The sequence below is a fragment of the Pundamilia nyererei genome, unplaced genomic scaffold (assembly GCF_000239375.1).
Source record: "Pundamilia nyererei isolate P.nyererei 1_Seehausen unplaced genomic scaffold, PunNye1.0 scaffold00120, whole genome shotgun sequence".
NCBI lineage: Eukaryota > Metazoa > Chordata > Actinopteri > Cichliformes > Cichlidae > Pundamilia > Pundamilia nyererei.
Genome location: NW_005187521.1, coordinates 1,496,442 through 1,508,834, shown reverse-complemented (window position 1 = coordinate 1,508,834; position 12,393 = coordinate 1,496,442). Strand labels below are relative to the sequence as shown.

The 12,393-nt window shown below is 41.6% G+C and overlaps 2 protein-coding genes across 2 annotated transcripts in view; both read left to right on the top strand.

Moving 5' to 3' along the window:
* The window catches only part of tsnax (translin-associated factor X), a 9,367-nt gene extending 4,693 nt beyond the window's left edge, over positions 1 to 4,674 (top strand). The window contains exons 5-6 of the mRNA XM_005742428.1: positions 2,741 to 2,862; positions 4,017 to 4,674. Of these exons, the coding sequence (XP_005742485.1) occupies positions 2,741 to 2,862; positions 4,017 to 4,394 (500 nt within the window). The 3' untranslated portion in view covers positions 4,395 to 4,674. The remainder of the gene's footprint in view (positions 1 to 2,740; positions 2,863 to 4,016) is intronic.
* Positions 4,675 to 7,486: 2,812 nt separating this feature from the next.
* Positions 7,487 to 12,393, top strand: part of disc1 (DISC1 scaffold protein) — a 48,713-nt gene continuing 43,806 nt past the window's right edge. The window contains exons 1-2 of the mRNA XM_005742476.2: positions 7,487 to 8,067; positions 11,395 to 12,263. Of these exons, the coding sequence (XP_005742533.1) occupies positions 7,998 to 8,067; positions 11,395 to 12,263 (939 nt within the window). The 5' untranslated portion in view covers positions 7,487 to 7,997. The remainder of the gene's footprint in view (positions 8,068 to 11,394; positions 12,264 to 12,393) is intronic.

Here is a 12,393-nt window from a genome sequence, read left to right as displayed (position 1 = left end):
TTGTATTTTAAATACGTAACGGCGGTACATGTATTCCGTTACTCCCCAACACTGAATAATAGTGTGGAAGGCCCTAAAAGGTCATTCAAAGCCATTGAGTATAGTCAATAGAAAGTTAGCACAACTAGCTTGCATTGTATAATGCAGCTCTGATAGAAAGTCTACTTCTGATTGGTTCACTCAGCTGCCTTAGAGTGACGATAGTGTCACTCACCCAAAATAAGAAGTAGACAAAGAAATGTCGAAATCTAGAGTTAAGGTGAGATATGAAACTACATTTTTTTTCTTTATCCGTTGATGTAATTAATAATTTCTTTTTTATGATTTGTACTTAAATGATTTTCTTTTATCTTCAATAGACATATTGTAAAGTCAGTGATAGTGTTAAAGCATGACCTTGATGCAGGCCTGGATGTGATGGTCACGCCTTCTGATAAAGTTGTTTTCAAACTAGCATAAGCACCATTTTTTGTTACTGTAGCCATAATGTCTGCAGCGAAGGAGAAAAACATGACTGGCAGCGAGTGGGAGCTGTTATCTAGCAGCTGGGGAAGTCATTTTTAGATTGCGGTCACACAGGAATCACTGCTGCATCCTTCGCGACGTGACCAATGGCAGTTCCCACCAATTAGCCCTTTTATTTTTTTCCCCATTTTCATCGTCTTTATTAGATTGAGGCTGGGCTCGATGCACGGGCCCTCCAGATAATCTTGGCTGGAGGAGAAGTCTCCAGGCATGTGTAATGGGTCTGTTTTTTTTATATAATGACCATCAAAGATATTGTGGGCTAAATCTGACCATAATTGCCACTGATAACAGAGCAGCGTGGCACTTGGGTACGCTTTTTTTTGTTGTTGTTATTTTTTTACCCTGCTAGCTGCTATGAGTCAGTGCAAACGTACATTAACATGTGGAACTTTTCACGTGGCTCACCTGCAATTCAGTGAACCGCTCTGTGGTCAAACATTAGCTCAGTCCAAAAATCCTCAGTATTCTCAGTACATGAATGTGCGCCAAACCGCAACGGTACTGTTTGCGCATTACTCAAGATCTGATCCTGCCAAGCTATATTCGCACCCTCGCCTCTCAACTTTTCCTACCACCATGCCAGTAAAATCTCTCAAATTTCCACTTTTTTAGCTCTTAGTCGCTGTTTAGACACGATGTTCTGTAAGGTTTCTGCGAGCCTCGTTGACCAAAGGTAACTTCTGCTTCAGTAAAGACATAAACAACTCCTGACAGTAAATGCAGGAACTGGGCTCTGCCTGCCTGCCTCAAAGCCTTATTTAAACTGCCCTGGACTGTGGTGTTCCCTCTGTGAAAGGGGATCCACTGGCAGTGTTTAGCTGGTAAGCAGGTTTTTTTTTGTTTTTGTTTTTTAAAAGAGTCGAAAACAGTTGCCAAATAAACACTGGGAGGACCGAAGCCTAAAATACAGTATTTTTCAAAAGCCTTTAGCAGCTCCTCATTTCTTTATACTTTGCTTGGAAAAATTGAGTTAGGTGCTTTTTCATTTTTTATTTACGAATGATTCATATGTCAGCATTAAGTGATTTAACAATCAAAAAACATTCCTCTGAAAATGATCAGGTCCAAGCACTGGAATGAAAATCAGAATACTTTATTAATCCCTAAGGAAATTATGTTATGTATATAAGTGAAAAAGTAGTCAATGGCTACTCCAGGCTTCCAAAGGTCTTTTAAGGTTTTAAAGACATTTGGAAGCCTGGAGAAAAACAATTTAAAGAAATGAAAAGTGGCTAAAGACTCTTTCACAGTACTATAAAATTATGTACTCCAAGTAAAAATGTTTCAGTTTAATAGTTTTTGTTTGTAACTATTAATAGTTAATCCTCCACTTAAAGTGCGACTAAACTTACAAACCACTCAGTTTCACTTAAAGAATGTTTAACTATGTTGGCAAGTAGAGTTATTAGGTAATTATCAAATTGAAGTTCTCAGTATCAGATTTTGCTGTTGTCTCAGCAGGTGAAATTTGTCAGCTACTAAGAAACTAATAGAAAAAAAATCAATGATTTTTCTATAATTATTCATAATAAACAAAATGTTAAATTAAGTCATTAAGACATAATATAGATGATCATCGATATATTTAATGCATTTATTTTACAAAACCAAATAACGACGTAGCTGCGATTGACAGTTTTCATATTTTCCGTGCACATTAGTGTTGTGTAGTTGTTCGGCCCACTGCCTGTACACGCTGGTGTGACTGGACTGAAATCATAATCAGAGTGGTGAAAGCTATTCAGAGTACAGTCAAGATAAAGTATTCTTGCTGGCTCCGTGCAGCGCATTGCGGTCAGTGCGGAGAGATAGCAGGCTCTTTGAAGTTCAACTGCCGCTCCAAAAGTAAACTTCAGACACAAAGTCTTCCGTCCTGTGATTATTGGATTGTTGTTTACCCAGGGGCAGAAAACAAATGAGGGGTCATCTTAGCCCACCAAAAAAAACAGCCACTGTTGTTCTATCAAAAGATAGAGACAGGAAACAGGTTTTATTTGAATCATTATCTCCATCTGTGATCTGTACTGTGCAGATTTCATGTTGATGCTGCACGCTCTGCTTGCTACGCTCATTTGATACATGGTCATTTTAGTGAATTGCAAACAAATGCCCCAGCCACTGTCACATTCAGTTTTAGCAAGCACAGTGAAATGATCAAGTGAATATGCCATTGTTTTACTCTGATCCATTTTAATGTACTTTAATTCATCAGGGATTCAGGAATATGTGGAAGCCGTCTCTTTCCTGCACTACATCCGCCATCGCTGCCTCATCAGCTTGGAAGAGATCAACGCCAGGCTGGTGTTCATGAACACAGAGAAGGCAGATCCTAAGGTAAAATCACAGAGGACTGACTGAACATTAACAATTTATGAAGTATTTTTTTAAGCCCCAAAAAGTCCTTAAAAGAACTATGTGACATTCTGGAAAATAGATTTTGTCGCTTTCGTGGTATCAAACTCTGTTTGGCTCAGAGAGTGTATATAAAAATAAAACTTAGATGTAGCCACTGTAAAGTCACCGTTCGATTTGAGACTCCAAATATAGAAACTTCACCATTAATGTTTTAATGGTTTTATTTTTGGATTGTTTTATCTTTTCTAAAGCAAGATGTGACAGTTTATTTTTTTCAGTTGTAGGGTGTCTGTTGATCCACACAATATGACTTAAATCTCATTAATTTGCATTAAAGGCATTGCATATAAAATGTTCAAATTCAGAAAATGCACATAAATAAATAAGATAATTTTGAAATTGGTGCCAGCAGCATGTCTCAGTGTCACAATTACCAGTGTGTAGCATCCCTGTTTCTTTTAACAGCTGTTTATAAACATCTGGGAACTGAGGGGATCAGCTGAACCTTTGGGAGAGGAATGGTGTCCCATTCTTGTCTGATATGGGTTCTATCTGCTCAATAGTCCTGGGTCTTTTCTCTGTTATTTTTCATTTTATGATGTTCCAGATGTTTTCAGCTGGTGAAAGATTCCAACTTCAGGAAGATCACTGCAGGAGCAAGGCTCTTCTAACCGTCTATTGAAGCCACACTGTTGTACTTGTAATACAACTGTAATTGTATTGCTGGAATATGCACGGCCTTCCCTGAAAAAGACATTGATGGGTGCCCAATGCATCCCTGTACCATCACAGATGCAGGTTTTTAAACTGAGCGTTGATAACAAGCTGAATAGTTTCTCTCTGCTCTGATTTCCCAAAAGAATTTCAAATAATAGTGTTCCTCCAGATGTTTCTTTTTAGTACACTTACTTTTTCATCCTTTTTTCCCTCCTTGTCTCAACTTTTTGAAATTTTTGCTGCCATCTAATTCAAAATGAGCTTCCCAGATTAAACATTTAGTTTTCTGTCTTCTACTATGAATGTAATGTGGGGTTAAGAGATTTGCAGGTCATTGCATTCTGTTTTTGTTGACATTTTATATAAAGGCCCAACTTTTTAGAATGTATTCTTTCCTGTCCTGTTTTCCAATTCAGGGCTCAGCTGAAGCGATGCCGGTGAACGCTCAGGTCTTGACCTTTCAGGTGACGTCGTCCGACTACCTGCTGGGCGTGGCCGACCTAACAGGGGAGCTGATGCGGATGTGCATCAGCAGCGTCGGCAATGGCGACATTGACACACCCTTCCAGCTAAGCCAGTTCCTGCGGCAGATCCACGATGGTTTCTCCTACATTGGGAACACGGGCCCGTACGAGGTGTCCAAGAAGCTGCACACGCTGCGGCAGAGCCTGGGCAAAGTAGAAGACGCGTGCTACACCCTACGCGTCCGTGGCTCGGAGATCCCCAAACACATGCTGGCAGACGTGTTCTCCAGTCGGACCACACTCATCGACCCCGAGGAAGGAGTGGTTTAATCCCGCACTGCTTCAACGACGCTCTTCTCTGTGGTCTCATTGTCTGGTTTAGTTTAGCTCCGTTTGATGTTTGTGTGCATTTTTAATGGGATTTCACTGATGTTTCTAGTGTTTTGTGACATGCTTGTTCATTTTTTATTATTACAATAACAACAGTGTTACAATAGACAATGGATTCTCTTTTGTTCGATAAAGATCTGATGACTTCAGTTGTTTTGCATGAATAAAGGTTCTGTGCCAAATATGCCACACTCCCTGAGACTTTAAGCGGCTTTGAAAATATGTGTTCATTTTATTTTCTCTCTCTCTCGCTGCCCTTCCCTTTCTCTATCACACACAGATAATCTAAGGTAGTCCCACTGGCTGTCTGCACTCTTTATTCAGTGTGGAGGAGGAACATGTGACCTTTGCACATTGCACACCCCTATTCTCCAGCACACACACACACACACACATACTCACAAACAACCCCTTGTCTCCTTCTTCTACCCTCTTTAAACACTCCGTCCCAGTGCAGTGACGTACACTTAAAGTGAGATTTGGAATGAGAGGAGGAATATTCCTGGTAGAGAACTGATATCATGCTTCACCTCATGGTGTTTGTTATTGTACGGTGACAAATGAAAATAATGATAGCATAGTCTGTTGTTGAAAATAGATGCCTTTATTCAAGATAGGGCCAAAACAATCTTATTGCCAGATTTCACCTCAGAGAAAATGTTCTTTTATGATTCACATTAGTCACCTTTAGGTCTGTATACATATCACATTTTGATCACACATACATTAGGAAAAAAAAGACTATGACAAATTGACTAATTTTGTACCAAAAATGTAGGCTATTTGTAATTAAGTAATTGTTTTGTTTTGATATGAACTGGATCATTTTGATATTGTATAAGTTTGTCCCTTTTTATGACTCTGTAAGAGAGAGAGTCCAAATAATTTAGATCTGCCATCTGCTGGGTGTATACAAACAGATACATGTGCAGAAAAAATAAAGTTTTGGCCTCCTTTTACACTCCAAAGAAAAGCAATTTGTTTACGAAGGAGATGATCAGCCAACCGCGGTTAAAGAGGGGGTTAAGGGTGGCACTGGAAATTATAGCAGGAGATGATAAGGGGGTCTAACTCCCCATTTTCCTGTAGAAATAAACGTCCTCCTCTGCTTCACTGTGAATATATAACTATCTAAATATAAATAATATTACATGCAGTGACTGTTTGACTGCATGGGTATATTGCATGAACCTCAGTCCACTACTTACTATTCCTAACTGCACTATAACTATACCATATCACAGTGGTTCCATTACCAAACCATTAAATCTTGTGCTTAAGTGCAGCCATTATATTATTACTGGGTAACTACATCTCCTAATTTGTGCAACAGGAGACGTAGTTATCTCCTGTGTAGTTATTACATAGGAGGCCTGTGCACATTATAATCAGTGTAACGCACTTTAGCTAATTTACTTTAGCGCCCCATTTATATAAATGAATAAATAAATCCTGGAACAACCCTAATCCAGAGATTTGCTGTAACTCTACTGTCTGGAATATGGCAGACCAAAACCACTCTTAACATCTTTGTCAGTGAGAGCTGTAAAACTTACAATGATTTAGACCTTTGGCTTGGAAATGACTCTCGTGGCCATGCTTAAAAACTTCCTGGTTCCATACACAGGAGAAAGTCAAAAAACTGGCATGGACCTTTTTTTATTAGGAGAAAAGAATGCTATTAAATCCACATTCAGACTATTTAAATGTGATACTATATATTTGTGTATACAGTGACATAAATATGATGGATCAAATGAATATTTTGTGAATACGACTAAATCAGGAAACACGTAGTCAGCCTATGGTTGTGGTTATGTATGAAATCAAAGTTGGATGAAAACGTGTATTTCTCAAGGTTTGATATAAAAGTGAAAACGTGTACACATACTTTTGGGAAATGTAAAGAAAAAGTTATTTCTTAACTTTCTATAGCGGATAAACTAATATATCTGTGTGAAGTCTGACATCTGCTGGTCAAAGTCAGCAACACAGCTACAGCACTGTGAAAAATGCATGCGATGGATGCATTGAATGCATAGCTGATGAAGGGAAAGAGCAGGCTAAACCTAACAGAGCAGGAGCTAATGTGTTATTAGTCAACAGCTACGTGTTTATCCTTTGATTAAGTCATCTTTTATCCTTGCAGTCACTCTTTTCCTGATTGCTTAATTATTTCATAAAAGCCCTCATATATCAGTACATAAGACAGATGTGATTACATCATTCTTATACATTTCATCTGCTCCCTTATAGACACCGTGTGTAATTTTAGCATCTTCTTTCTGGGTTTTTCGCATAAAATGGTGTTTCTTATGTCTTAAAACTTATGGCACAGAGGTAAGCCAAAAACTAAAACTTGACAACTAAGCTAAAACTTGAGGGGTTAGTCAAAGGGCTTCTCCTGGAAACTAGCCGGCCTGTGGGGCAGTGCGCTGATGTCAAAAACGCATCTCCAATGCGCCTCTAATCTTTAACAAAGAGCAGGTGATGGCACTCTGCGTGCCAGGCAACGTGTTTCATCCCTGCTCTTACCCTAGCTATGTGTAAGTACGTCCTGCATTCTGTCTGTTGAACAGAGCTTTTTGTCTCTGAGTATTGTTCACGAGCCAGGCGAGCTGAATGAAAGGAGCACTGGGATGAGTGGTGTGTGAAGGGGTGGATGAAAAGACTCTGCGCCATGTGAGGTCTAGGGTTTGGTGCTACTCGCGGATTCCCTGAGTGCCGAAAGAAAGAGACACATTAAGATGTGTAAGGGAGTACAGACCTGCTACACTGTGATTTAAATGACTGAATCACACGCATCCTGTGTGTATACATTTGAACTTCATGGTATTTGTGACTTAATAGTAGAGAGATGGTATTTTTCTCCATAAATTTCCTCCACAAGCTTCAGTGACACTAAAATACAGCACATATAAACATAAACAACTGCGTTATTTAATCCGGTTCCGTGTCCGCTGCTACTTCCACAGTGTGCCCACTGTGGATATGAGGCGGTCTGAAGGAGTCTGGAGTCAAATTCCTGAACACGTAGGAGCTCCAACGCGACGCATGACGCAAGGGCGCAGCGACTAACGGATTACTGATCAACTGATCGATGTGTCGACTAACAGACGGATTTTCCTGGGCTATGTACTTCTGCCACTGCACACCACCGCTGGATGTGTTTTCCATACTTTCCCCACAAGGAACAGCACGACGTGAAGTCTTTCTCCAGACCGTCAGTTCAGGCGCAGCGGGACCCACTTGTTTCCAACAGGGGGAGAAATGTAAGAATCTGATGTACCATAAATGTTTGTGTCAAGAGATTTTCATCAGGGACAAAACAGCGCGCTGGGAAGCAGTTTTCACCCGTCACTCACTGTGTGCAGGGAAAATATAGCAGCCCGGGTTCACTTTTCCATAACGGAAATGAGATCAGTCCCTTTGCCTGGCTTCACTTCTTCTAAAACATGGTCGATGTAACTCTATGCAGGCTTGTGCCACCGGGGTCTGACTTTCTTTGACTTTTCAACACAAACAGCCTTTTTTAATGGAAAAATGTTCGCTGGACTGATGGGACTGGAATGCCACGGCAACTCTCTGCTTCACCGCCGCGAAACCATTCAAGGTAAAACAAGATTTTTAACTATCCGCTGATGTTCTCACACCGACCCTGGTCTTTTACAGGATATGTATACACCCCCAGGAACTTCATACAACTTTAATACACCGAAATTGGATAAAATAGTAGTATTAGGATGTACTAAGCCGGCAGTTTTTAGGGAGGGATAATCATCAGATGATTAAACAAAAGCAGAGCAGCCGCAGTGAAGACTCATAGCCTGTTTAATAATGCATTGCCTGGAATGTGTATGAAAGTTCACAGTTCCCTGGATCATAAAGGTTTAAAGTCTCCCTACCAGTCATTCTCTAGGAGTGATGATGAGTTGGAAATGATTAAATACTTAAATAATATGTTCCCCACCTCTTTAGACAAAGTAGAGAAGCATTTTCCTGCGTTTTGTCTCTATTTGGGTCTTTTAACATGTTTTATACAAATAAAATGAGCTTGACTAATAAATAGAAATGTGATCCAAGTCTGTTCACGCAGGATGCCGGTAATCAGACCTCCATTAGACCCATTTATCAGACTGTTATGATCTCGCCACATGCAACAGGGTAACTACTGCAGTTAAAAGGCTGCTAGATGTGGTAAACCTTAGATAAAAATCTATTTCCCAAAGTGCTTCCGAAACAGCTTCTGCTGTGAGTAGATTTTTCCCTGGTCTCTGTTGTGTGACATTTTTGAATGAATCTAATCTACCAGAAATATCAAAATGCCTATTAAAGAGTATGTGCAGTGTGTAAATGAATCTCTATAACACAGACTCAACTGATCCTCATGTGATTACAGTCTGACAAGAGCATAGCAGAGACGCAATCCTTGGAATATCCCCATCCTTTAACCTACCGTGCAAAATGGAGCGATAAGGACCAAGATTTAGGACCAAAGATAGGAACTGGCATTGGAGCATACTGTATTGTTGGGTTTTCATCCACTTATGTAGTCATTTCTTTAGTAAGATGAATAGATATCACTGCTAACTTTCACTTCCCCTTTTTGTGACGCTCTCTTTGGTCACAAGTGGCGAGGTTTTGCACATCTGCCGAGCAGTGCTGCTTCTCAGGAGGTTGCTGACATGCAGATCCGCTTGTGTGCGTTGTGTGTCTGTGTGTGTGTCAGAGGGTGCTGAGCTTGTTCCTCAAATGTTTGTGTTTTTATGAGAGCCCCTGCATTCCTCTCTGTCTTTGGCTCAAGCACTTTCAGTGCCCAATTGGATGCAGTGTTTAACCTAAGGGTGCTGAGGAGGGCCTCTTTAATCTCCAAAGGTAAATAATCTCGCCTCTTCTGGCTGACATGCTTCTTTTTCTCAGGCTCTCTGTACAGTTTCTTCAGCACTGATAACATGCTACAGTGAGAATGCTGTTGCAGAGAGACTGTTTTATCTTTGGTGTTGAACCACTCAACGTCACTGCTTGCTTGTTTGTATATTCTGCCTGAATTCCTGGTGAACTATTTTAGCCCAAAGCCTGACAGGAAGTAGAAAATACCTCTGAGGGGCTTCAGCCAAAAAATAGATGCCCCTCTGACATACACACAAGCCAGCAGACACAAAACAATGGGCCCTGACTGAGGCATTTCCTTCCCCTTAAACCAGGAAGAGCTCTCTTTGTGTAATCGAAGTATGGTGAGGATACAGTAACACCATCATGTCCCTCTTCTTTCGACTCTTAGTTGTTGTAGAGGGCTTAGTATAACATCTAGCCACACCAGATGGTAGACAGTGTGCGGTTGTAGCTGTAACCTACAGATGGTGTTGGGTTTCTTACATCAGTTATAGACCAGTGGCCACGTCTGCAAGGACCCTCTAATGGACCTGTGTGTAACCCAAGCTCTAAGTGACACTGCACACACACAAAAACACTGTGGCTACAATGGGAGCATCCGTGTGTTACTTTCACTTGAAATACTGCTCTCACTGGTGTCTATTTGAGTCTCTTACAGTCTCATGGGATAGTTTAGGAGTGGCATCGTAGGAGGTTACTGGGTGTTGGGAAGTGGGCTGTGGTTTGCTCATCGGTCATGCTTTCTTCAATGCCCCGCATTCCTGTCTTGATAATTGTGCTCCCACTGCAAAAAACACATTATTTGTAGAGGTTTACAGTTGCGTAAGATGTTGTTTTTATGTGTTTGTTTGCGTTTTCTACTTTTGGATTTGTTTTTATCGTAGTTAAAGCGTTTAACAGGCTTTTACACTGACAATAGTACAACTGATCCCAGTGTTTTCAGCACTGTCAGTGTGCCTCTGTGTGACTTCAGTGTTCGCGAGTGGGAGGAGAAAGCGAGAGCCAGAAGTGAAAGAAGGAGCAGCGCAGCTGTACACAAAGGGGCTGTTGATCCCCAGCGTTTGAGCGCGCCTCCTCGTCTGAATCCTAAACATGATATGTATTACTCACGTGGCCCTGCAGCAGGTGTCTAACTCCTGCCACAATCTGGCCTTTATCATTACGCTCCACTTTCAGACCAAACGCTGTTTGCATGCATGTTTGTATCACTTCTTGTTACTAAGATTGGCAGTGTCTGTGCTTCACAAGCTATTTCGGTTATGCCCCCTTTACAAAAAACATGGCTTTCGTAATAACTGAAAAGCTTTGAGACAAGCTATGAGTGCAGTGCAAGTGGGTTTGATAAAGCGAGGGTAATCAGTATTGTTCTAAACAATCCTTCAGTTTATTGCTTTGGCTGGAAGACTGACAGGTTATAGCACCCACTCAGAAATAGATCTCAGGTAAACTTTATCGGCCTTACTGCTTTAAGAAAAAGAGAGAAGCTGAGTGGTTATAAAAACAATAGCGTCATCAGTGCCGGTTTGTTAGTGGACCAACATGAATCAGACCTTGCCTGTGTGCCCTTTGCCCTATATTTCAGTGAAATAGACCGATTTAAGGCTCCAGATCCAGGCGTGAACCCCCTGCTATGTTTTGAGAACCTTTCCTCTGAAGAATTTTGCTATTTGCAAAAATAAACAAATGCAAATCTAACCTCAGAATATATTGTTCATGCATCTGGTATCCCACAGAGAGGCATGTCTTAACTTATAAATGACTGTGCAGCTTTGGTATTTCCCAACAGCTGGAGCAGAACCCTGGGAAATGTCACACATCTGCCCAACGTTTTTAAAAAGAAAAAAAAATTCAGTCCATTAGGCACTATCTTTAAAAACAAGGTCATTTTGCTGGATCACAGCTGCTTCGGGTACTTGTGTAATTAGTACACGTAGCATTACATCTTCCTGCTCTAGCCCATGGTTAATCCTACCAGTTCTATGAGGTCATGCGTTATCTTCCTCATGGCCATGTTGTCAAGCTTAATGGTTAATCTCTGCATCGACAGGTGGCAGAGCATCAGGGACAGCTGGCAGCTCCAGCCGTAAGAGGCTCCACCGAAGACCAGGGTACATGAGAGGAGAGCAGTGCAGACTGCAGAGCGCCACTCAGGAAGAGGAGGAGGACGTCGGGACAACCACTTTTATTTCCAATGGAAAATCAGGACGTGACGCTGACATAGCTGATGCAACTAATGCTCAAAGGCCAAGTCCAGCTCCTGCAGACAGTGTGTCTTTAATAAATCATCAACAGCCTGATAAACACACGTGTAGCTCCTGGAAGACTCAGAGCTTTGTCTGCTCTGTTACCCACCCTCCTTCCCCTGTGGACTGCAATTCTAAGAGTACATCCAGCCATCTGGGCCAGTCCTCACTGCCCCACAATGAACTCAGGTTAAGTTCGAGCCTGGACACTCATTCAGAGCCAGAGGACTCTTTTAACTCCAGCTTCAGTTTCATCCAACAGTCACTTACCTCCAGCCAGAAAACAACCACCACACCCACACAAGAGCAAGAACTAAGTTCATCAACAAAAGCATCTGACCTGCCTCAAACAAAACCCGAAACCTTACCTGTCGAGCACAATTTCTCTAAGCAGTCGTCTCCTGCTCAAACACTACCTGGAGGAAAGTTTTGGCGAGAATGCCTGTTTGCCACCCACGTAGAAAGATCCCACGTGCCTGACTGTGAGGCCCAGTCTATTGATATAGAGGCCACCTCCTCGCTCTCCCTGGACTCGGACAGTACCTCTGCCTCCTCTGTCACCTCAGGCTACGAGAGCGCTACACCTGCCTTGGAGCAAGGCTGGGATAACCTGCTGAAGAAGTACGAGGGCGTGCTGCAAGACTGCCTCCAAAACAACCGCACTCACACCAAGGTGGGCAAGACAGACTCATGAAATTCACATATCAGTCATTCAAATTAATCTCCCAACAAGGTCTAGAGCAGCGACGTCAAACTCATCTAACACTATGGGCCACATACAGCCCACTTTGATTTTAAGTGTG